This window comes from Barbatula barbatula (assembly GCF_947034865.1).
Source record: "Barbatula barbatula genome assembly, chromosome: 12".
NCBI lineage: Eukaryota > Metazoa > Chordata > Actinopteri > Cypriniformes > Nemacheilidae > Barbatula > Barbatula barbatula.
The window spans coordinates 10,773,258-10,800,582 of NC_136775.1; the positions used below are offsets into that span (position 1 = coordinate 10,773,258).

Sequence of the window (27,325 nt, forward strand, 5' to 3'; positions counted from 1 at the left end):
GGGGAGGTGATCATTTTGTGTGAGGAAGATGGCGTCGGCGAAGAAGTCGGGGAGCGGTGTTCTTGAAAAAACAGTTAACAGAAGGCGTTCGTCAAAACACAAAGAAGGTCCAATAGGTACATTTTGCTTTCATGGCTGTTTGGGGGCGAGCTGTTGCTTGTAAACGTCTGTCGCGCTGCTCGCTCGACTCTTCCAGAAGAACTGTCAAATAGAAGATTAAAGCGCGAGCGCTTACAGTAATGCGGTGACATTTGTACCACGTTTAGCTTATTTTCTTATTCATTTGTAAGCCCGCGTTTAAATGTGCACGTATTTTTTCTTTCGAGTTGTGACAATGTCACCTGCTTTCTGTGAACCAACAGGTTTTTAATTGTTTGACGTGTCTTTATAACTGTAACATGACTTATGAACAGCGGCTGTATAATACGGTTAGTGGTTATACGCCAACGCCAGCTATTTTGTTAGTCATTGTAATCGTAGGAACATTAATCTGTTATACTGTATGATATATCAGATTAGAGTGTGCGTCATAAATGAAATAGAGAACTAACATTTGTATGCCCAGGAGATATTTGCATACACTTTGCTATTAAGCATCAGTTAAATGTTACGTGTGAATAAAAGATCATAGCATGGTTAAGGGTACTTGGTTCATTAATGTTGTGCTATGAAAGAGGGGTTTTATTGTTAATATGTGTTTGTTTATGCTAGTATTATTTTATTCTGTATGTAATTATACTGTACTTATTGTGCATGTATAAAATCATTACTAATATAGCTGTCACACTAATGAGGTTGGTTACTGAAGACCCATGTGCTTTTGAACTCGTCTGTAAACTAAACACTAAGGAGCCGTTTCTTGGACAGGGGTTTTCTTAAACGGGTCATACGGCACAAATACGTGTTTTTCTGTGTGTAATAAGTTGACCATGCATGTATTAGACATGCAAAATTGCAAAAATTCAAGTGTCGGATGCATTCAAAAGATGCATTCTATCTAAAAGCGAATGCTCACCCAGACCTGCCTGAAACGCCTCGAGTAACCAGACCCCCATAAATCTACGTCAGTTCGTGGTATGATTTGACTAAGACCACCCAAATGTATATGGTGTGCGTACTTCTAAGTACAATTGCTTTGGAACGTGATGTTGAAAATATGGTAAGAGGCGTTACATTTCCGTCACACGCCTGCAGTATTCGGCCAATCACTACGCACTGGTTAACTGGCCAATCATAGCACACCTCGCTTTTTCAAAGCGATACGGTTTTTAAAAATTCCATGCTTTTCAGAGAGGCGGGGCAAAGAGGAGATGCAAACATACACGGTATGTGGAAAATACAGCGTTTTAGAACCTTAAATCGTGTTTACACATTGCCTTACAACATTGAAAATAAATTATAATATTCGTTTTAGCCGTGGCATATGACCCCTTTAAGCAAGGACTAGGCCTCGGTTAAATTAAGATATTTTAGGCTATTTAGGATATTTTTAAAAACATATGTTACAAAAGAACATTACTGGTGGGCATCTTGAGACAAAACAATCACACTGATATATTTTGAGATACGTCAGGGCAAGTTGTTTTCGATTAAGACACCTCAAACATAACTTGTGACTAGCTTAAGCCGGGAATCTGCCCCTAAGGCTTGTGAATAACATTTAATTTAGCAACCATGCAAAGAACTGATCTTGTTCTTTGTGTTGTAACGGCCACGGGACGCTGGTGGTTTGGGTTCAGGATTTCACCATAGGCCCCTGCCTTGACTAAACCTCAGAGGAAAAACTTCTTTCAGCTATTGGCAAGTTAACTGAATTTTTGAGCTGGATTATGACTCTCATAAAGGGATAATGTTCTCCAGTCTCATAAAGACTAAAGTTAACTATGTTAGCTTATTGTCATGTTTATCAGATCATATATACTTTATGTGAAGGTCAGTGTCTATTCCTGTTTCTATGGTAGTGGGGGAAACTCTGCTAACGTGCATTGTTATTCTCTTCCTGTAGAGATGGTTTGACCACATTTATAAAGTAATGTGGGACAAAGGTCTAGTCTGGACTTTCCTTTGTCTGTGGTTGCCAGATAAATTAAAAAAGGATGTGGTCCTATGTAGAACAACGTGAGAAAGTGTTTGGCTCTTTTGTAAATCTCCCAAGTATAAACTCTTGTGTGGTATGCTGATCCTTGAGGATTTTATGATGTAAAATCCCTTTTTGTAAGTTATTCTAAAAATAATATGGATTTGTGCTCAAAAGAAAAAATCAGACTAATCTTTGAAGCCCAAATATTGTATTCCAACATTGTTGTATGCGATAATAGAATTATGTTATATGCAGTATAATTTGTATTTATAAGGGATAGTTCACTCCTAAAATAAAAAGTCTTTCATCATTTACTCCCCTTCGAGTTGTTCCAAATCTGTATAAATGTCTTGTTCTAATGAACACAGAGAAATGTTTCAAAACTGGTGAGCGACAGAAACAGTAGTTACATTACATATAAAAATACCAACGTAATATTAAATGATTAACAAGAATTAATTTATTACCAAAACTTGTTCGGGACGCTTGTTCTTTGTAAATTAATTTGTTTGCTAGTTTCAAAACCTTGAAACATGAAAATGCACATTCACTGCGACTAATTTTAATGAATTTGGCCTTAGCATAAGACCGGCACCTTTTTCCATCAAGTTCAAATAGGGTTGTCGCCTTCAAGTTACAGCCTGTAAATCTGTACGGATGATTTTTGTTTAAAAACGATTCCTGTGTGATATCTAATGCTGGGGCCACACCAAAAGATTTTTAAAAATCTTATCCGAGTTAAAAATGGTGAGAGACCAGAAACATTAGGAAAAAATCCTAGATTTAATCATTTTGCTTCTATAATGTGTATAATAATATTATATATGTGTTCAATTTAAACAAATGTTTACATATAACCTTTTATTTAATTTAAAAAATATTAATTCGTTGAGAAATTGCAGAAGCAGCATCGTAAATAAAAAAGAATATTAATACAGTTTTGTTAAAAACAATTGCTGCTGACATTATCACCCAAAAGAGTTTACTGGCTCAACTGGACCTATTTTTTCTGTTCCACCTTAAAGCATCCCCACACTCGGACTCCAACCACTACAGTCACTTGCAAATAGTCTGGTTTTTATTGCGATGATAGTGTTTGTAATGCTTTTGACAGAAAATTGACAGAATAAAGAAAAGGGTTTGTTGAAGTGATAACTATGGTTGTTATACTTCTGTCAGCTGGCTTTCTGATTGGGTGTTGTTTTGACAATCAACATTCTTGTGCGTTTGTCCCACACATCAGGATTTCTGATCGTAAATATTCAACAAGTTGAATATTTAGGATTCACTATCGGGGTGGCTCCGATGTTCTTCCGATCAGGTTCATTCACTCTTTACACACATCACACCACAGGGAACTCTGATAAGATTCTCTTTAGAGCCGTTTAAGATCATCGGGACTTTCACTAGGACTGTCGGAAGGGTAGAAATCGGCCCGATTATCTATCAGAGTGAATGTAATTTACCTAAGAATATACATCTCTTTCGCCTATGTGGTCATGGTTGATACCAAATACATTTTGTAAATGTCATCTTCTGTCTGCCAGGACCATGTCATGCTGAAAAGAGGGTCCAGTACTGGATCATCCAGTTAGGGTAAAGGTCACTGGCCACCTCTGTCTAGCCTGCCAATAGAAGAAAAGGTTATTCAGGCAACCAAGGCTTTGCATTTTGAAGAGCTGAGGGGTCGCAGGGGTCCTAGCTGTTGCAGGACACAGATAGCATGAATCCTTCAGGACAAACTAAAGTGTGTGTGTGTGCGTGCGCACGTGTCCGTAGCACACATTGAAATTTGTTTTCATTGTTCACTGGGTGAAAAGTCCTCTCAACAGAGGTAAGTGAGAAAATAACAAAGCTGTTCTCTCCAGGGAATGCCAGATATGAGAATATAGGAAGGAGTTCACAGAAACTAACAATAGAAAGATAACACACTGACTTTAGCCCACAAGAATGAAGACAAAGTGACAGAATGTCACAACGTGATCAGAGGGATGAAGGGGTGGGCAAGAGTGGAAGAGAAAGTGTCCAATCAAAACACCCCTGTCTTACTGTCTTCCCCTTTTGTTTACCTTTCCATGTTTCTACTTCACTGGCTCCGTGGCTGTGCTGGTGCTGTTTTTTGAGAGGACAGGATGAGCACGGACTCCAGCATGAGTCCAGATGAGGGTAATGTTGAGTCAGGGATAAGTCCCTGTGTGTGAGCGTGTGTGTTTTGTGTATATGTGCAGAATGTGCTCTGTTATACATGCTGGGATGTTTTTAGGTTGTTGATACTCACTTCAAGCTGTGCTTAACCCCCTCTGTGTACATTAAAAGTGTGCCCTTGTTTCTCTGCTTTGGGTTGTACCGTACACTTTTAATAACAATACTGACATGCTGTGTTCAAGCATTTTGAATAGCGTTATTGAAAGAGCAGGGGTCGCTTACAGCACTTTGCGCTTAATGGAAGCAATTAAAGTGATACACTTTGTATGAAATAAGCTTCGTTATTGGTCCATATAATATATTATTTTGGCTTTCACATCTGCTGTTCTTTAGTTGCTTGATAAGCACTTTTGACAAGTGTTGATTGATAAATGTCCAAATCTCTATTTTCTGGTCAATAACTAAGTGTTCCAATTGTTCGCAAAGCTGGTTGATCCTGATTTATTGGATGCCCCCATAGAATAACCTTGTAGAGGAAATTGACAGCATGCCACAGACACACAGATCTCTAGAGCCCGGACATGTGTTGGTGCATTAGTACAGTAACTGTGTAATTTGTGTGTAATTGTGCAGTAATTGTTGCTTTGTTATCTTGACTGTAGCTTGTTTACAAGTATGTTTCTGTGTTGAACTGATGCTGTAAGCGGTATCTTGAGGTTCTTCATTATGAAACGTTATCTAGTTGCACGTGTTACCCTCCTGAAAGATTTAGATAATCCGTAAGTATTTTAGTTTAGTCAGTCAATGCTCTGAACAAAAAGTCATTTCATGACTGAAAGGAATTCCTAAACTTATTTCAAAACAGGATTTTATACTGTATTTACGCTTGCTTAATTTACGCTTGATAAATGACATTTAGTAGTCATTGTGACAAAGAGATAAGTGAAAAATATCTTTCTTGAGAAAGGCAGGTGGCTTGTTTGCTTTTGTCATCATAGAGAGTCTACTTTGGTAGAGGAGAAAAAATAGAAATGAGAATGGTTGGGTGATGGGAGGGGTTATTTAGGGTAAAGGGTAGAAAGAATAAGTCAGGGCAGCTTTAAACTCATATGTGCAGCAGATGGGAGACTATCTAGGGGATTACGCTTGAAATAACAGGAAATGTAATGCAACGGTTAGGTGGATCAGTAGCTCTAACACATACTTTTTAAGGGCTTGGATATGTGAAAAACTACCACTCAAACTAAACATTGACAATTAAATCACATTCAGGTTTATAGAAACCTTGAGTGAAATTGACTTAAAATCATTCATTTTCAGAATTGGTGAATTGGTGTCTTAACAAGTGACTTTAAGTGACTTAACAAAGCTGAGAAAAGTTTAATCTTATGGGGTAATAATCAATGGGGATGAAGAGGTCATGTGATCTGCTTCCCCTTTCTCCTGTGATACCTTACTTATATTTATTGTGACTGTATTTAGCATGTCAGTATAGCGTGTATAAAGGCTTTACTTTAGCTCAGTGGTTAGAGCATGGTGCTAGCAACGTCAAGGTCATGGGTTCAATATCAGGGATTGCACATACTCACAAAGAAGTGTATAGTATAATGCAATGCAATGTAAGTCGCTTTGGATAAAAGTGTCTGCCAAATGCATAAATGAATATGTCCAGATTAGCTAAATGTGCATGAGTGCATGAGTGAATGCTGGCTAATTTGTGACTCTGTATGATGCCTTGTGATCTTGTCTGCAGCTTCTGTCCCCTACTTGCCTGTAGTGTTTTATCTGTGTACATAAACGCAATGGCAGTTTTTGTAGCAGTCGGCTTTCTCACAATGATAATGTACTATAGTATTGTCCTTGTAGAGTTTATTTGTGTGATGGTTCTAGTGTGTAAGTGATAGGATCAGTGTGATGTTATAGACAGATGTATTTTGCCAGAGGCAGTTTTGTAATACATTAATCTGTCTCTCTCTCTCTTTCTCGAGCGATCATGTTTGTCTTTCTAAGAAGATTAATTATGTGGTTGAGCTGTAACTAGAGTCTATACAAATGCTGCTTTTAGATCATCTGTCCTGAACTTAATCCTTCTCTATACATCTAAAATTAAGTCAATCATAATTTTCTCACCCTCATGTCATTCTAAGATTTGTGACTTTATACCGAACACAACATTTAATTTTTTAAAATAATTTCCCTGTTACTATTTTGGAAATAATGAAAGTGCTTAAAGGGACAGTTCAATTAAAAAAAATATGTCATAATATACTCAAGTTGTTCCAAATCTGTATACATTTCTTTGTTTTGATGAAAACGGAGAAAGATCTGAGGAGGAACGCTTGTAACCAAACAGTTATTGGCCTCCATTGACTACAATAGTAGAAACATGAAATTGCCACAGAACTGTTTGCTCTCTTATTGTTCAAAAAATCTTATTTTGTTTTCAACAGAACAAATAAATTGTATAAAGTTAAAAGTTAAAAATATGCGTATAAATGAAGATTTTTTTTAAGAAAGCAAGAATATATTTTTGGGTAGACTGTTCCTTTAAGAACCGGGGTTAGCAATATCCAAAAACCACCAAATACGTTTAATAAAAAGGGGTACAAGTCTTAAGGCTGAAATTATTGAGTCACAAATTATGTGGACTTTGGTGATAATTATAAATTTAGAGCCTCACTGCCTCAGTCCTTTTAAATAAAAAGGAGTGGCAAGGATTTAAAACAGTTGTGTTCCACTGCAGAATAAAGTCATGCAGGTTTGGAACCACAGGGTGAGTTAACGGAATTCAAATTTAGATTTTTGGGTGAGCTATCCCTTTAGATTGTCAGTGTATTCGCCAGACTGAAGTAATTCACTTATCTTAACTCATCTGACCCCTCTAGTGATGGACACCAAGGGAGTGTTCACTGCCCTCTATGACGTGTGTGAAGAGAATGCCGCCTTCTTTTCTGGGGGCACCAAGGGCCAAGCCGGGGACACGTCTCAGCGCCTGGTGGATGCCATGACCACCATCCAGGAACACACTCGCAGCCTGGAGCCCGTCGTTACTGGATTTGCTGCCATATACCACCATTTTGACTTTGACCCTCATATTCCTGCCAATGGATATCGCTCTCTTGTTAAGGTAAATGTTTGACTGTCTTTAATGAGTTAGCTTAATGGCGAGAGAAGCCTTTTGCATGGTTTCTTTGCTGCTGACAATATCTGTTCCAAGTGAAATATTTTTCAGCAGTTAGTCATCATAATTAAATGGTTTATGTAGTCAGCAGTTGTTGGGCTGTAATCTGTATTAGTATCAATACCTTTGTACCAGAGGGTGGTATCGTCCCAAAGTTTCTTATTGATCCAATTCTACTATGAAGCTTTTTTGTTATTTGTATTGCTGTGTTTTTCATTCACTCTTCTTTCTCTTCCTCAGGTGGTGCGCTGCTGCCTCCTCCACATCATCCACAAAGGCCGATATATAACGTCCAACAGGCGGAGCATCTTTTTCCGTGCGAGCCACAACGCTGCCGAGATAGAGGCGTACTGCAGCGCTCTGTGTCAGCTTAGGGCGCTGCTCTATCTAGCTCAGAGACTGCTCCATGACAACAGCCATGGCAACCTCTTTTTCCAGGAGGAAAGTGGCCTCAGTCAGAGCTTCCTTAGAGAGTACGCCTCCATGCACAAGGGCTGCTTCTATGGTCGCTGTGTTGGATTTCAGGTTGTGATTTTAGCTTGTGAATCGAAGAGTAATTTTAATCTGACTATAATGAACAATTCTCACCACACTATACAGTCAAAATGTAACATGTATGGGAAAACTCAGCCTTGCTGTTTCCTTAATTTTTTTTAAACTAGTTGACTCGTAGTTGACATCTAGTTTTACTATTTTAGGCAGAAAGTGACCAATGTGTGTATTTTTTCCTGAAAACCGTTTCTCTCTTGTCCCTTTTAGTTTACACCTGCCATCCGTCCATGCCTGCAGTCAATTACTATAGGCCTGGTTGCCTTTGGAGAGAACTACAAGAAGCACCAGTCTGGCATAGGTCAGTTGCACCTGTCAATTTCAGAAATTTCACACTGCTTCATTTAATTGACTCGTACAGCCCTATGTGCACTATAGATTTGGGGCACATTGCAAAGACTCAACCTACATGCTAGCATTTACAGTCCTTCTAAAATCCTCAGGAGAGTTTGTTCAATGTGAGGTAAAAAATATTGACCCTCAGAGAGACATTCTAATACTATCTCTTGCGCTCAATGCTGCACCCTAGTGGAGGCAGGGGATATTGCACCATATGGTGAGTAGCTCTCAGAGAGCGATGAGTATGGATGAGATTAACTCTTCTTTTCAAGACCTGACCTGCTGCTAGATTACTCTTTGCTTCTTTATAGAGATCAAGACTGATTATTAGAAATTAGTTTCTGTTTATGACCCTGTCAGGGCAAAAAGGGCAATTCCAGCATTGCTGATATGACATGTACAGTCGAAACTTGAAATATAAATTCTTAGAGAATGTATTTTTTTAGAAATATATTGAACCATGCTAATGTTTTCCTAGACCCCTGTTGACATCAAGACACCAGTATTGGTCTATATACATACATGTGTTATGGATGTGAAAAAAGGACACACGTTTTTGAGAGATGACTGTGAAAGACTGATGACTTTTTAAGATTTCTGTGAATTACAATGCACAAACTTGAAGCAATAATGCCCAACAAATGGAGAAGGGATTAGTCTTCATAGAACATGAATAGTTGTTATAACCAAATTTCCACGTACCCATTTATAAAGAAAGAGAGTGTTCTGAAAGTGGCACTTACCTAACAATAGAAAATCATGCTTTAAAAAACATCCTTTAAAATCTTTAAGAGTTGAGTTGACCTCTGCATGGAATTGCCCTAAACATAATTGTCTGTGCTTGTTTGTCAAGGTAAGAAGCAGCAGTTATTGAGTTATTTTCTTTTGCTGATAATTCACTTTTTTGCCTTTTATTACTACTTATTACTACTATGCCCAGGTGTGATATACCAGTTAAGCAGTAAGATGAATAGCTGTCTGTTTGTCTGTCTCTCAGGAGTAGCTGCCAGTTCATTCTTCACCTCTGGAAAGTATGCCATTGACCCTGAACTCAGAGGTCAAGAGTATGAACGCATTACTCAGAATCTGGATGTTCATTTTTGGAAGACCTTCTGGAACATTACAGAGACTGAAGTTCTATCGGTCAGTAATAAATATTTGTCTCTTTGCTCTGCAGCCATAGATAGACAACAGAAATCTAAAGCAACCTTAAAGGGCTATTTCACCAGCAAATCCAAATTTCCCCATGTTTTACTCAACCTCAAGGCATCCTTACTGAATATGGTTTTCTTCTTGAAGAATAATGCAGTCGAAGTTATAATACCATGTATCATTTTACCTCCGTGCGGGTGTGAATGGGTATCAGCTTTTTGATGCTCCAAAAAGTGTATCCATCAATTAAAGAACATGGCAACATAAAGACACGGCTCCTTGGTTCTGAGGGGAATGGATTTGTTTGTTTAAGAGAAATATCCATATTGACAACGATAGTAACTTTGATGTCTAGCTTCTGTTATCCCATGACAGGACGTGAACCTGATGCTTGTTTTTCCGGCAAATGACTGTGACAAAGCTCCCGTGCGAAGAAGATGGTATCCTTTTGGTCACCGGAACTTACAACACACCATGTCATTTGCCGCAAAACTAAACATATCGATTTGCTTCAGAAAACCTTTCTTTGATCGATGGATGCACTTTTTGCCGCTTCAAAAAGTCAACACCCATTCACTCCCATCCTACCGCTTGGAAGTAAAAGGATACGTTGTATTATAACTTCGACTACATTATTCTTCAAGAAGAAAACCATATCCAGTTAGGATGCCTTGAGGGAGAGTAAAACATTGGGGATATTTATATTTGCCGGTGAAATAGCCCTTCAAATGACATCTTAACTAGTGTTAGCCAACTTTCTTGTCTTAGGTAGGACAACAAGTATGCACAGAGGAGAGAGTCATACACAGGTTTTGAATGGCATGCGGGTGAAAAAATAGCATTTTTATTTTTGGTTAAATTATGTCTTTAATAAAACAAATTCAATACTCAATTGTACTGCCAGATCACCTTAACATCTGACAGACAATAAGACGGCAGTAACCCACCAGCTCTCATATAGAAATTAAGTGCTGTCATTTATTTATTTATTTATTTATTTAAAAGGGACAATGCATATGAATGAACATAGCTTTACAGCAATGTACATATGCCAAAATTAGCCCCCAGGCTATTTTACATTTGTAGTCCCTATACGAAGTCATCAAACAATACCTAGGAAACACAGCTATAACATATAATTTAAACATGATTTGACTAAATTTAAACACACACACTTAACAGCAACGTATAGGAAATGACACAATTAGTAAACAGGACATCCAATATGGCATACTCATACATGACTGATACACACATATACACATACATAGTAGAGTGCTACTTAAAGTGCAGTGAGTGTGTTATCTATTTCTTGAAGTGCAAATTAGTGGCTGAAAAATGCTGAATTTAGTTTGTTGTACATACATAAAATTACCCTAAGTAGTACAGTGAATCGTATCCATTTATCTAAATTACACCAAGTATTATTAATGAGCACATGTTTGGTTTGTTATAAGCCAATGTTTAAGTTGGTTCTTAAAACTGGGGAAGGTCGGGCTTTCTCTCACAGCAACCGGTAGTTGGTTCCAGATCTCTGTCCCCTTAATCGATAGTACATATTGGCCATATGCTGTATGTCTGCGAGGCACCACACAGTCCCCTCTCGTACAAGCCCTAGTTACACTTCTGCCTCCGTCTGTTGTTTTCGCTTTAATGTAGGCACTTAGTGGGGGTGGGGCAAGACCATGCAATGACTTGTATACAGCACCGGCATATTTAAATTTTAAGAAATTTGCAAAGCTTAATAGGTTATATTTTTGTAATATATGACAATGGTGATAAGAGGGTGGTTTCCGGTCAAAAATTTTTAGCGCTTGTTTGAAAAGAGACTCCGTTTTTTTGAGTATTGTGGCGCTTGTGAGTGACCAGTTTGTGAAACCATATTCCAGATGAGAGAGGATCATAGAGTGAAGAAACATTTTGGCTGCTTTATATGACAGAGATGGTCTAATGAATTTAAAATTAGCAAGATTAAATTTAACAGTTTTTGATAGATTTTTTATATGATTTTTAAAAGACAGTGTTGGATCTAGTATAATGCCAAGGTATTTGAATTCGTATACTAACTGTAGTTCTTCTCGGTTTAAAAATATATTTGAGCGAGTCACTTCAATGTGCCGCTTCGAGAACATCATACAGACGGTTTTTTTAGGGTTCAGTAGTAGACATGATTCAATGAGCCATTCCTGTACACGGCTCAATGCCGATGTAAGTGACTGAGAGGCTTCTTGAGTAGTTTTTGCATGTGTAAAAATTACTGCGTCATCTGCATACATTAAAATATTGGTATTTTGGCATACAGTAGGCAGGTCGTTAATGTACAGAGAAAAAAGAATCGGGGCAAGTATGGAGCCTTGTGGTACTCCTACTGGACATTCTAAATAAGGAGATTTAATTTTGTCAATAGAGACACAGTGGAGTCTGGTGGCTAAGTACGAGTTCATCCAGCTGATGGCTTGATCGGAAAAGTTGAAATGTGTTAATCTAGATAGGAGCATCTGATGATTGACGGAATCAAATGCCCTTTTCATATCTAAAAAAACAGCACCGACAACAGCATGAGTGTCTAATGAAAGTTTGACCTTTTCCATAAAGACATTAACAGCTGTTTCGGTTGAATGATGAGCACGGAAACCAAATTGCATTGGATGCAGAGGGGAGCCGCATATGTTTAGATGTTTTATTAATTGTTTTGCTATCCATTTTTCAATAACTTTTGATATAACTGGCAAGATGCTAATTGGTCTATAATTGTTTATATCTAATCTACTCCCTGATTTAAAAATTGGTGTTATTGTGGCCATCTTCCAGTCTGGAGGAACAGCAGATTGTTTGATTGATAAATTAATCATATGTGTGATAGGGCGTACTAAAGATTCTTTATGCAGTTTAAGAAAATTTGTGTCTAATCCAAACTGGTCCTTGGCTTTGGAATTATTTAACTCATCAATGATAGATGCCGCCTCTGGTTCCGTAATTTCTTCTATCATAAATATAGGCTGAGAACGGTTTACCAGAGAAGAGACACATTCAGGTGTGATAAATAATTTAGATATTTCTTGAACCGAGTCTTTAAAGAATGAGTTTAACTCAGACGCTAGAGTGAGTGGATCTTGTATCACTACGTTGTTGATTTTAAGTTCACTTAATTTATCTGATTTAATCTGTTTGCCAGTTAGTTTGTTAATGCTTTGCCATATTTTTTTCCCATTCCCTTTTGCACTATCGATAATATTCATAAAGAAGTTAGATTTAGCTTTCCGCAATATTTGTATAACTTTATTTCTCGCTGAAGTGAATAGTTGTCTGTCTGAGGTAAGGCCGGTTTTAATCGCTCTTTTTAATAATTGATCTCTTCTCTTCATCTGCAACTTACAATCATTATGGAGCCATGGTAGGGCATTGATATTTGTTCTTCTATGCCTTACCTTTTTTGTGAATGATGCCATAACCGTTTTAACATTGCCATGGAACATAAGACTACTGTCTCTAATATCTTCGCTTGCTATTAAAGAAGACCAATCCTGCCCATTCAGGGCTACTTCCAGGTTTTGATGTTGACTTTTAGGGATTATATTATGAAGCAAGGATTTATTTGAGACGATGAAGTGGCAGGGTCGTGTTTTAGTTAATTTTCGAGAAAAGAAGATTCCATTATGATCAGACAAACCAGTTAAAAGATTGTAGGTTTTAATTATTCTTTCGGGTTTGTTTGTAAAAATTAGGTCTATTGTTGTTTTAGAACGATTAGTTATTCGGGTTGGCGTTTTGATTAATTGTTCCAAAGTGAAATAGTCTGTTATGTGCTTAAGGTTTTTCCTTTCTTTCTTATTATCCCAGTTAATATTAAAATCACCTATTAAAATTAACTCTTTTTTCTGATTAGCAAGATTGATAAGGGTTTTAAGATCACTATAAAAATCAATTTTTGCTGATGGTTTACGGTACATGCATATGACTGTGAAAGTCATTTCTTTAGAAAGTATAATCTCTACTCCTACCCACTCAAGGTTAATGTCGACAGACCATACAATTTCATTACATTTAAGGGTGTCTTTAACATATAATATAACCCCCCCTCCCTTCCCCTGACCCCTATCCTTTCTAAAAACATTGTACCCAGGTATTGTTATTGCTGCCTCGGGTGATGAAGAAGTTAACCAGGTTTCTGTTAATCCTAAAAAGGAAATATTTGATTGTATTAATAGATGCTCTAGCTGTTCACGTTTGGGAATCATGCTTCTAATATTTAGGTGACCACCAAGTAGCCCTTTGGGTTTACAGCATGGATCCCAAATCATCTTTGCTTGATTTAGAGTCTGGAACATTCTTAATGCTCTATGTTTCATAAAACCTGAGTTTTTGTGTTTGACTGAGGAAGTCAAAACTTGGTTGTGATCATTGCTGCAGTTTATATCTAATGAAGTTGGTATTGTTTGTTGTTCACCGTCACAAGTTTGTACTGCTTTGCTGGTACCTTGGGCTGGTCTCGCCAGTTCTACGTTGGTGTCCGTGATTTTTAAATCGGTGTGTATGTCCGACCGCTGGGCACCACGCCGAAGGCGCAGACACACAGGCGAAGCCGCTGCCGCATCGTCGTCCCGGCGTATATTGTACTTCAATTTGCATAGTAATGAAAGCTGAAATTCATCTTTACTTTATCTCATCTCCTTTCCTTTCTCCCTCTGAAGAGTCTGGTGAATATGACGGCCACACAGGTTAAGGTGAATCGAGCTCTTTCCGTGCCTCCCGAGCCCTTCGAACTGCCGTTGGCAGCGGATCCCACACACACTGTGACGGTTTCTCCTCCAGCATCTCACATCGGCCTGGGTCCTGTGCAGATGAGACTGATCTCTCATGAGCTTAGAGAGGGACAGGTACAAACATCTTAATTCATCTGAAATCATATAAGTCTCACCTGCGTTCCTCCACCTTACAATCCGAAGTGCTTCTTATCATGTGAATTGTAATTAGATTTATTTTTTGACACTCAAGTTCTTCCGCTCTTATCTCGACTGTAAATAAATAAATACGCTCCGATAGGGAGTGATGAATAACAGCGCCACAGGTCGTAATGAGGTGTACTTAACTAAATAAAGCTGCTTGAGCTTGCGATAAGTGTAAATCCTTTGCTGTATCTCTATTTATCCTTTACCTAAAGCCCTTTAATTCCTTCTATACCTCTCAGGAGAGGACTTCAATTGGATGTGATGTAGATGTCTTAGATGATTTAGATGGAATAGTGTTTTAAAAAGCTTACATGACTTCGGTTCACATAATTTGAACTCCTATCAAACAGCAGCGCATGCATTTTTTATTTAAGACACGCGTGGCACGTAGAGTTTAATTACTTGGCTGTTTTGTTCTAAAATAGGGTTTTGCTTTTGTGTTGGGCGTGAGTGAGTTATCTGCTTGTAAGTTTGCATTGAGAAGTTAACAAAGAAGATCAAATTATGAAGCATTTTGTTAAGGACGTTGTGTTAAAATAAAATGATCTTCACTGTCCTGTGGGCGTTCTGTTGTGTCCTTCACTTTTCCTTTTATTATTATTCATTGTTTTTTTCTGCCTATAATCTATTTAATTTCATATTTTTATCTCTTAGGACAGTGAGAAATTACTGGCAATGTGTCGCTCAGAGGGGGGTCCAATCTCTCTTTCCTTGAGCCTGAAGACAAAGCACAGCCTGCCTTCACCCTGGCTTCTGGTGCATTTTCATGGAGGAGGTTTTGTGGCACAAACTTCCAAATCACACGAGGTATCTCCTTTTAGTTCTTCACTACCCTACCCAGGGCTAATATGTCACATTTTCGCTTCTTTGCCAAAAGAGAAAACATATTTACGAAACATGCTCTGTGGAGCACATGTAGAAACAACATGGCCAATCCCATGTAAGTGGCCAGAGGTGTATGTAGATAGAAATAGCTCATAGTAAGGTAATAAAAACATAACACTTCATTATTTAAGGTCTTTATACACCTCTGAAAACATAGTTATGTATATTATATTGCATCTCTGTCAATAGATCCTCCAAAAAAACTTAACGTTTTAAAATAGAATATCTCGTAACCTTCAGCTCTTTGCGTTTAAAATACATTATTAAAAAGATTTTGCACAGCAGTCACTTCCTCAACAATTCCTCCTCTATGTCTGATAGTTCCTTTCAAAGCTTTGAATAGCACCTGCTCTGTTGCATATTTAACTGTAGATTCTTTGCAAGAGGAATAAGATATTGGTCATTCGTGTTTAAATGCATCTTGTGTTCGTAAGTATCAGTTAACACAGCACTCATGCAAAATTCACCTTCCGTGACACACGCTCGCCAGCGGGAGCTTGCAGTCTTGACAAAGTGTGTTAGATGCTTGAATGCGCCCCACTCAACAATGGCACTCTTGGACAAATTATATAACTGGCAGTTAGAGGGACATTTTGTTATGCCTGTCAGCACACATCAGGTCTTTAAACCAGCAAACAAAACTGATAGAGTATATACATTTTTTTCAGAAACAAAAGTGTTCTTTACAATTATTCAGTATGGCTCAATTGGTAGTCCCTTTTGCATCATGCCTTACTTGTTTTCATCTTACTTTTTATTTGTGTTTCTCTACAGCCCTATTTAAGGAGCTGGTCACAAGAACTGAACGCACCCATCCTCTCAGTGGACTACTCGCTGGCCCCGGAGGCTCCGTTTCCTCGGGCTTTGGAGGAATGCTTCTATGCTTACTGCTGGGCCATCAAGAACCACAATCTGCTGGGTGAGATTACATGACACTGACAAGAGTCAGTCATTGTTGTTTGCATGTATCTAGCCTTACCTCCTTAATGAAGCGATGAAAGACTAATCCATATTATTGACCGCTGATAAATGTCATTTCATCCATCTCCCAGACCGCTTTTAATTAAAGCGGTCAATTGACACTAAGGCTTAATTGAAGTAATTGCATTATATGCCTATTAATGAATACAATAAATCACAATTAATTGCACGTATCAGCATTTTTTAACAATATAAAGGCCTGAATGAGAATTAAAATATTATATTGTATGAAACCTAGATTAGACAGAAACTGGCTTTAGAATTGAGTTTTAATTCCATTAAATTAAATGATTGAACCAAAGCCAGTCACTACCCAAGTAGTACACAGAAAAATATTTCCTAATCCAGTTTGTATGTCCCTTTGAATACATTTGTGGCCCTTCGAAAAGAACAGGCACTTGCATTCCCTGTTCAGTTTTTTTAAATGTAATTTCTGGGCAACATGGGCATCTTTTGCCTGTTAAAATCTGTTTGTTTCAGCATATCATTTGAATAAATTAAAAGTATTTTAATCTCCGAGGAATGTGTTCAATTCACAACGTTACTCTTGATATTATCCATTTAATTGTTTTGTTTCATTTCATTCACTCATTTAATGAATCCATAACAAAACTGATTACGGTACAACACTTAAAAATGAACTGACTTTACGATCAGTCAAACAGCTGTGCTGATTGCAACATCCCACAGGGGAACAGAGACGTTGTGAAGCTTATTGAAACTCAGATCACATTCAATCTGACTACAGCGGCGTAAACATATTCATCATTCAACATTCTCTCACCTCTTCTATGTATCTCTGCATCACACCGTGCATCACACGCGACTAATAACTCTCTTTGGGTGTCATTGGTGTGAAAACCAAGGCAGAGGGTCTGAGATCAGCGATAAAAATGTGACCTTATTCTCAGTGGAGAATTATGGCGTGTATTTATCTTCCCCATTCTCTTGTTTTCCTAAATCATTTTTTTTATCTATTACTCACTCCCACTTAATTTTCTGCTCTGCTCTCTATTGAATCTCTGCCATTGCTCTCTGTGTTTCTCTGTACTGTTGTCAGGCTGGACAGGCGAGCGCGTGTGTTTGGCTGGTGACAGCGCGGGGGGAAACCTGTGCTTGACCGTGTCAATGAGGGCAGCGTTTCACGGAGTCCGCATGCCAGATGGTATCGTCACCGCATACCCCGCCACCCTACTCACCGCGTACGCCTCGCCCTCCCGCCTTCTCACCCTCATGGACCCTTTGCTGCCCCTCAGCGTGCTCTCACGCTGCCTCAGTGCATACGCAGGTCAGTCTGGAATGGGATTTCACGACAAACGGTGTTGTGACTCAGGTTATCACCCAGCTGGAACGGCCGGGCTGATGGGTAATTTTTATTGCTGGTAAAAGTTTGGCATGTTCACAGTCAGTTTAGTGAGAGTGTAGTGAGGCACTTTAATGAAGATGAATGAATTCAACAAGTGAAGTTAAGTGAAGCCACGCACGTCAGAGATAGATTAATAGGCTTGTATTTCATTATAAATGATTCGATTAGGACTGTTTTCTATCATAGTAAGGACACAGTCAAATCAGTGGCCCATGGCTCATGTTTTTTTGTTCTTTCCCAACGAACTGTCTAATAAATGAACTAGAACAAGTATAACTAACAGTGTTCAAAGTCTCTCCATCTTTTAGCCAGCTCTTCTGACTCTTTCTTAAAGTCATAGTTCACCCAACCATTATTTATCATTTCAAACCTGTATGACTTTCTTTCTTATTTAAAGCTATTTAAAGAATGCTGGTAAACGAAAGCTGTTGCTCCCCATTGACTTGCATTAGTTTTGTTTCCATACAATTAGAAGTCAATAGGGACAAATGCTTTTTGGTAACCAACATTTTTTTAATATCTTGTTTTGTGTTCTGCTGAAGAGAGAAAGTCATACAGGTTTAAAATGTCAAGAGGGTGAGTAAATAATTACAGAATTGTAGTTTTTGAGTGAACTACTCCTTTAAAGAACAGAGATATGTAATGCGTAGTACTGTCATTAATACATTTTGTTTAAATGAATTACATTCAAAGTATATGCATTTAATACATTATTTATGTCTAATGTGTGTGTAGGCACAGAGCCGCAGGTGGAGAAGCAGGTGGAGAAGGTGAGCACTTTGAGTATGGTGAGGAGAGACACTGCCCTTCTGCTCAGAGACTTCAAACAGGGGGCTTCCAATTGGATCCATTCCCTGCTGGACAGAGGAAATGCAGGTACCACGTACAAGTGAAACGGAGCGTGACGTGTTTTCAGTTCGATGAGTGTGTCTAAACAGCATTTATCAAAACGCTTTTTTATGATCATAATTCCAACACGTTGATGATGTCTTTGTAATACTGCAGCTGGCTAATTATTTGATCTGTTTTAATTAGGTTTAAATTAACGCACACAAATCCCTTGTAGCGCTCCGCTTTGCTTGATATAATTGGCTTCATGGTGATAATTGCCATTTGTTCAGAGCTATATGTGGTCGTTTCCAAACTGGCTCTCCAGCTTGTGGTGCGTGACCGCAGATGGTGTTGTGGAAAATGGTCTGTCTGAGCACGAGCTGACATAATTTATCTGATCATCATTGAATGAAAGCGGTTCACCTCTTTAGTCCACTTCTTTGCTGACTAATGCATCATTTCATGAAGGCTAATCTATGGAGACCGGACAGTTTATGGTGCCTACTGTCCAAATATTTCCTTCAGAGGTCACTTGTGTTCCTGTCTTTAATTTCACAGAAGGTAGCGGTTTCCTACGGTATGCCATCATGATTATTTTTGCCCTGCCTCACTGTTTTGATTGGCAACTGCTGCCCTGTTTCTTCATTGCTGTAGACGGTTTCAGCTGCGACAACATAGACGTTATGTGGGCAAAACTTACTTCTGGTCATCATTGATGAAATATTGAAGGATAGTTAAACTGAACAATAGAAAAGACAGCAATGAAGAATAAATATATTCCCCTTTCACTTTCTCCCCATTTTGATACTTTCTACTTCTTTTTACTGATAAAAGCCATCTCAATCAAAGTCTTTAAAAATGGCTTCTCATGCTTGTTTTTCAGTGGTCAGTAGTTTTAATGGGCTTGTGGGCTACTATAACTATATTGTATATATATTATATTGAGTTCATTAGCTCACACAGAGAGAGATTTTTATGCAGTGTGGTTAAAATGGATCATTAGTTGAGTGTGACACACAACATAAAGTATTCTAATTGCTTAATGATGAATTCATTATTCCCATACTAACACAGTTTTTGTAGCTGAGAATAGGTTTTTACAAGATTATGGCTAGGGGCAAGTACAGCTGTGGCAAATCTGTTTGTGTTGTAAGAGTCTGTGTATTTATGTGTGCCAGTTAAGAGGGCCCTAATATTTTCCTGAGAGTCCTCAATCTTTTTAATGCCACACACACTCCACATCAGCTAGTCACATGTCTTACCTCTCCCTGGCAACTGTTCCCACGCCAACAGCTTCCACCAATGTCTGTGTGAGGGTCTTTACGATCCCCCCACCCTTTTGCTTTAAAATTCATACCATAGGCCCATTTGTATTCTATTTATCAGTTTCTTTAATTTATTTTAACTTTTACCGAGTTTATGATGAATTTCTTTCTCTTCTTTGATAATCTTTTCCTGTAACTTGCTTTGAGGATTTTGTGGTTCTCCCCACCATCTGATTTTTTTTGTTTGCCTTCTAACAATATCTAACGACAAACTATTTCAAAACTATTTTCAGCAAAACCAGGTTTAACGGAATAGTTCACCTAAAAAAACAAATCATCTGTCATCATTTACCAAACAAAAGTTGTTCTAAATGATCTTGTTGTGCTGAACACAAAGAAATATACTTGGAAGAATGTTTGTAACCAAACAGTACTGGGGCAAGAAAAACTAGGATGTTAGTCAATGGTGACCCAGTACGATCGGTTTCTCACATTCTTCAAAATATCTTATTTTGTGTGCAGAAGAACAATTAAATTATATAGTTCGGGACAATTTCTTGGTGAGTAAATGATGACAGAATAAAAATTTTTGGGTCAACTATCCCTAAAATGAATAGGTTGTATTGAATATAAATATATATATATATATATATATATAATTTTTTTTTTTTTCTTTCATTAACGATATGCGAATCAGCAGTTCTTGTATCAGACCGATATTGGCACATCCTAAAATAATTCATTCATACAGCCTGACTTGAATTTTATTTAAGACACCCACATCATCAATTGAATGACGTTGAAATGTTTTAAAACATCTCTCTCTGTGCCTAATTGTAAAACCATACTTTTTCTTCTAGATTCAGTTAGACAGAGTGTCTCCGAGGTGACTCTGACCTCACCACATGCAGACCCTACGGTGCCCACTGAGCCTTCTAAATACTCCCTGGAGAAAGGGTCTCTGAGGAGCCAGACATGCCAAGAGCTAGGCACCCACACGAACAGCGACGCAAGCGAAGCGAAGAAAACTTCCAACCACCATAGTGCTACCACAGCCAACCAAAGCTCCATCCTTGACATCACGCTTACCCCCGAAAGCAAGGTACAACTCTTAAACTTCTCCTCTAGAAGCCTTTAATCAAATTCCAGTTTTCATCGTGTCCCTAAAGCTTCTGTGGTCTTGAAGTTCTATGGTTTACAGGCTGCAACAGTGAGTCATATTATTCATCAGACTGATTTGCATTCTGAAAGGATGCCAATCTCGGCTACACAGCATCTATCGGGATGTTTTAGTTTTTTTGACTGGCTAACAGCGAGTGTGTGTGAAACATACGTTAACATCAGTTCCGGGGCACGTTTGACTACCATTGTCATTTTTACCACTATGGTAGTCAATGGGGTCCAAGAACTGTTTGGTTATAAGCATTCTTCCAAATATCTTTCTATGTTTTCATCAAAACAAAGATATTTAAACAGATTTGGAACAACCTGAGGGTGAGTAAATGCAGACAGGAATTTTATTTGGGGGTGAGCTTTCCCTTTAACTAATAAACAGCCCTATTGTTAATGAAAATCTTGCAGAGATGTTCTTAAAAAGTATAAAACTTACATTGGTGGTAAACATTCAGTAGAGTAGAGTTATAATTAGAAACGTACAGTCAGCGCTGTGAACATAAGCAACTGTCTAATGCACACAATCAACCGGCCTTCAAACAGTCCCTGAATAGCTTTAAGTAAATTGTTCTTTGTTTTTCAGTCTGATACACAGTGTACAGATACATAACATAGCATTTTTATTGTGCGTTTTATTCCTCTCTCTTCAGCTTAGTGAAGTAAGAAAGCTCATTACAGAGTTAATTGTAAGTTTGAAACTCAGAAAAAGTGCAGAGGATTTTGCAGCAATGATGTCACCCTGCAGATTGGATTTGAAAATCCCCAGGAGCATCCCATGATACGATGACGTCAGACGTGTGAATAATTGCGTAATTCGAAGTGCTAATTTGTACTGCCTGACTCAAATGAGTCATCCTATCCGCTCTGTATTCCATCGAAATGGAAATTAAAAATATGGCCAGGGTGCCATAAAGCTCATTAAGGGAGTAATATTATGGAGGGAGAAGAAATTGGAATTAGAGCTGCTAAGGTAATGGGGATACGTTAATCTGTCCTGGATCCAATCTCACCCCCACATTCACATGTTATTGACTCTCATTTGTCTTTTCTCCTTGCACTACTCTCCCAGCCTGAGGACGTGAGTTTCTTCCTTAGTAAAGAAGTGGATCCCTCAGTTTCGGAATCGTTTTCCTCTGTGGCCATTCCACCCCCTGGGGGTGAGGAGGACTCTGAGAATCCCCGGGAGTTTCCAGAGGGCTTTGAGCCTTTGCGCTCAGAACAGTTAGCGGAAATGACGGTACAAAGTTCACCCATCGTCAGGAACCCCTACATGTCCCCCCTGCTGGCTCCAGACAGCATGCTGAAGGGACTCCCTCCAATACACATAGTGGTAAGCGTGAGCAAAAACTTAAAGGGACAAAAATACAAATTCGGTTATCAACCTCGAGTTGTTCCAAACCTGAATAGATTTCTTTGTTCTGATGAACACAGAGAGATATTTGGAAAAATACTTGTAACTAAACAGTTCTTGGCCACCATTGACTACTATAGTAGAAAATATCAAGGGTTGTCAGAAGTGCCCCAGAACTGTTTGCTTTCTTACATTCTTTAAAATATCTTCTTTTATGTTCAACAGAACAAAGAAATGTATAAAGCAATAATAGCAAAGCCATTATTCAAGCAGTTATATTCATATTTTTTTAATTTTATCACATAGCTGCTTTGCTACATTGCTTTTATTTGGTTCATTTTAGGTCTGACAGAAAGTGACAATAACATAAACACAGTAAGATAGTATAAATAGTCTATAAACATAGATATTTACATATACTATATATATATATATATATATATATATATATATATATATATATATATATATATATATATATATATATATATATATATATATATACATACAAACATTAATTCACGAAAATGAATGTTGGGGAAATTAATTCATAAAAAAACACCAGGCATTCGTAGTTGTACACAAAACATAAAAAGTAATTCAGATAAATAAATAATAAAAGGAATGTTAAGGATAACGATAATAATAAATGGGGGGGTGATGGGATATAGTTGTCTCCTTAAAATATTCCAAAAAAGGGCTCCAGACTTTCTGAAAAGTTCTGATTTACACGCTACACTATCAGCCTTTAATGTATTTAAATGAAGAGATTCTGGCAAAATACCAAACAATATTGTTAAGGGGTTCTTAAGGGGTCTATTGGAATAGAAAAAGTAACTGAAAAGCACTTTCAAGACTTTTTTCCAAAAGATCAGAATGAATGTGATAACGTGGCTGGTTCAGTTGTGCAGCGAGGGCAGGTTTTTTTTTATTTTGTGGTTAATAGGTAATACATTTCCAATTTTCTGCTTAATCATCAATGTTAAATTAAATGTAGGTATTTGACATAAATTTACAGACAATATATTTTATAAAGCTGAAAGAAGATTTCTTTCAGATAGAAATATCTTATCCACGTTTTATGAAAAAGTCAATTTTTGATTCTGGTTCCATTTACTTTCATCTCATTCTTTATCGTCTCCGTAGAGACGTTTGCCTTGGGCAAACTTTGCTGTACATATACACATTTATCACATACCATTACTTTCAAATCCACATATTCCCACAATTCCTCAACCTTTTTTACCATTCCTCTACGCATGTAGGTTTAAAATTGTTCTTGTGTTTTTTTGTCTTTGCTGTCATCATTAACATAAATTCTCTCTTTTTTAGGCCTGTCATCTAGACCCCATGCTGGACGACTCTGTGATGTTTGCCAAAAGACTGCAAAATGTTGGTCAGACGGTGACCCTCTGTGTCGTGGATGACCTTCCTCATGGCTTCCTCAGTCTATGGCAGCTCTCACGAGAGACCCGGGAGGCGGCTAACATATGCCTGGAGCGAATCAAGGATGTCTTTACCACGAAAGACCCGCCCCCGGAGATGCGTAAGCACCGCAAACTGGAACGGACCAGTCAGAGGCTTTCTGCTACCAAAAGAGACCACACTCAGCTTTCTCAAGCCACAGCACAGAATGGCGAAGGGGATGGGATCGTTGTTGGGGGTGGAGCTTCTGGTATAGGTGGGGAAGAGCTCACTGGTTTTTCCCCTCCCGCTAAATCAGATGCCGAAAAGATTCCAGCTTAGATTTTGACCTCGCAATGGTTTTATTACACACGAGCCAGAGTAAGGTCACCTTATTTAAGAGAGGCAATCAGGGCTGAATAAAGTAATGATCGCAGTGGATAAAAAAAATTAAGCAATGAGTCATGGAACCAGTTATTCAATTCGTAATTATATAAGACAACAAGTATTTAGTTAGAAAGAGAAATTAGAAAACCTAAGCTTTATTAAACAATCATGATCACACCCTCATGCACTCCTTTATACATCTACTGTATTTTACCCCTTTGCCTTATGTGTTCTACCACAAAACCAGCCTTGTTGTCCAACAACATCCCAGATAGTGGATGATGTTGAAAGACATTTCGAATAGATAGATAAACCCAGACCTTACTCATCCTAGCACAGACTATCATTCCACATTCATCAAATTCACAAACTGTGTCTCAATATTAGATATAATTATACCTGTCTGCTAATAGGCATGCTCAAAATGCACTGCTGCTAGGCGTCCCGGGGCTAACTGACAAAAGCATTTATTCATGTTTGAAGTTTGCTTTATTTCATATACTAGCTTTTTAATTATTTATGACAGATTTGTAATGGTGTTATTGCATATGTAAATCACCCTTTAATAATCTAGCTCTTAGAAGACAACCTGTGAGAGAAGTGTTTGAGATATCTAATGCTGTTTTCTCCTCAGAGTCCAACGTTTGCAATCTATACATTTATACCACTAACATTTTCACAGAGATTCTGTGGAATTAAAGTTAAAACAAAACAACACTGAGGTTGTGATATTAGTTTTAGTCAATGTATTAACTGACATGTGTTTAATGTTTTCATACAGTGATGTTGTCAAGCAGAAACATGCATCTGTAAATGTTTACGTCACGGGTGGTGTCAATATGGCATGAACAGCCTCTAAACATAAGCTTTGTTTCTTTATTATAATCATTTACATTATAGGTCTGCTACAGGATATATAATATCAACTTGTCAAAATGACAGCTGGTTTGAGAACTGGAAGAGAACATTGGTCTCATAAATGCTGCTTGTCAGGAGAAACATAAGCTCTACCTCCCGCCAACTGCTCGATCTTCCTTGACATCTCAACACCAACTTCTTTTATTTTCCTCGCTGGATTTCTTCCTCGTTCCCACACTCACTTTGTTTTCTTGTGTTAACATTCATGTCGTCTGTCCCTGTGCATGCTGACCCATTTTAAGCACACTCTTTTATTCTCACCAAGCCCGTCCTAGAGGTATTTTAAGCAGACTCCCTAGATATCCAGCAACCTTGAGCCAATGAAATCATCCGCGTCGCCATCACGTTGGCACTAATAGCGTCTTCATTTGAATCAGGTCGGCCCTTTCTCTTTTCGGCACCAATTGACTGTACTGAATTTCCAGTGGGACACAAAATCTATTGAGTCCCCTAAATTTTGACACTTTATTAATGCCGTACAGGATGATTTGAGCCTGGACACAACGCTGCATAGAACGAATGGTAGAAGTCAAATTCAACTTGTTTTTTGCCCAAAACAATTGGAAAGCATAATGACTCACAGCATCGTGTTTATATAGTGATCTGCAGATGTTCTATTTAAAGATCATCAAGTAGCGAGAAGTGCTCTAGAATAGATAGGTCTTGATTTTAGTGGATGAGGCTGATGTGTCTTTCGGCACTGTGTATTTCGTTCCAAGAAACTGGCTCTGTCTTTATCTGTGTGTTTGGGATTGGATTAAGTCTCCGCAGTAGACAAGGTTTAAAAGCAGTGAGAAAACAATATCCCTCTACTGCTGATTGCAGCATTCGAGAGAGAGAGTTTATAAGAGAGCACAAGTACAAAAAATAGATTTGCTTGCTCTGTTCAGCGTGTCAAAGCCAGCTTTCTGTATTTGCTGGTGACAGCTTTGAAGTTTCAAGTCTTGGTTACTATGCAGTTTTTCTAATGTGCCGTCGTGTGTCTTGTGCAATGCACATGTCTGTTTTTGAGTGCAATTTGTTTGTTCTGTATGTTCATGTATGTGTTGTATTAATGTCGGCTTGGTTTGTGTTAGTCTTTGTGTTACAATTGTGTTGACTCTGCATAGAAATGCCTCTCAGTGCCATTGTGCTTTAAGAAAACTAGTGTGTATAGGCCCCTTCATGCAGCCATGACTACCAGGGCACATGGACATCCTTTCCAATTAAACTGTCCTCACTTTTGATTGGTTGGAGGTCATGACCTTGAAGGCACTGTTGAACATTTCCATCTTGTTGGCGCGATGGACACTGTTGAATGGAACAGATATTGTAGGTGTCTCTCATTGACCACTCTGGGGTCACCTTGTCCCTCTCCTCTCTTTCCCTCTTTCGCTCTCTCTTTTTCTTTCTCTCTCTTTACTTTTTTCATGACTCTCAAGCGGCCTCCTCAAGACATCTGACAGGAGTTGTGTTGAATTACATGATGCATGATCATGGGTTTGATTCCTAGGGCACACACAAGCTGATCAAAAGCATTTCTCAGTGCACTAAAAAGCATCCTGGAAAACACTGTGCTACTTTATTCCTCTGTTTAAACACTAATCCGTACCTGCATTTATTAGCAGCCAAAACACTGTACTCCATTGTACTTCCTGAGAGATGCACGCCAACTGCCTTGAGTTTGTTCTTAAAACTAGTCAATCGGATAAACTTGTAGTTTTAATCAGTGAAACCAGTGTTTCCGAATGGATGTGCTGCAGCTCTTTACACAAGTGGTTCTGAACTCTTCTGTCCTCTTAAAGTCCACAGACTGATGTGGTGCGCTTTAAGTGCACCTTGTAATGACCACTGCAGTATCATTTGCGAGGGTGCTGATGACTATTCTTCTGCCCTTGTTTTCACTGTAACCTTCACCGATCTGAGTTTTGCTTTTAATACGGTTGTACTGTACCTCCCATACCATCCTAACCATGTTCGGTCCAAAGCTTGACTTTCTAGAAGATGCACTTTATATTCCGGTGTGTTTATGAGCGTGTGGGGTTGTATTGTGGCTTCTCTTAACCCCTCCAGTTATTCAGGGACTGAGTTGGCTTCTTTTACTATGATTTTCTCCTTAATGTAAAGATACCACACGTGCAAACTTGGAATGTATTATATAGGCACACATTTATTGTATAGGACTCCATACATTTACTTCAAAGTTGTTTTTTGTCTCAGAATATTATTCCTTTCAGACTTGTGATAGTATTTTCCATGTAATGATTTATATACTGTATGAATAAATATTTTCTCTGATCTCTATGGCTGCCGTGTTTGTAATTGTAATGAGATGGAGCGAACATCAAACATGGCCAGTTTAGACCCATTTAATCTGTTAAACAGGCCTA

The 27,325-nt window shown here is 38.3% G+C and overlaps 1 protein-coding gene across 2 annotated transcripts; it reads left to right on the forward strand.

The window, feature by feature from the left end:
- lipeb (lipase, hormone-sensitive b) lies at positions 1 to 27,238 on the forward strand. 2 transcript variants are annotated; one of them, XM_079469897.1, is made up of 14 exons: positions 4 to 116; positions 4,212 to 4,246; positions 7,111 to 7,352; positions 7,647 to 7,931; positions 8,166 to 8,256; positions 9,292 to 9,437; positions 14,138 to 14,323; positions 15,050 to 15,202; positions 16,055 to 16,199; positions 17,322 to 17,549; positions 18,363 to 18,503; positions 20,584 to 20,825; positions 21,966 to 22,226; positions 23,580 to 27,238. In XM_079469897.1, exons 2-14 carry the CDS (start codon positions 4,213 to 4,215, stop codon positions 23,991 to 23,993), a joined length of 2,568 nt encoding a protein of 855 aa, XP_079326023.1. In that variant the 5' UTR covers positions 4 to 116; position 4,212; the 3' UTR covers positions 23,994 to 27,238. The 2 variants fall into 2 exon arrangements, with proteins under 2 accessions (XP_079326022.1, XP_079326023.1); XM_079469896.1 differs by lacking the exon at positions 4,212 to 4,246 and having other exon boundaries at positions 1 to 116.
- The last annotated feature ends 87 nt before the right edge of the window (positions 27,239 to 27,325 follow it).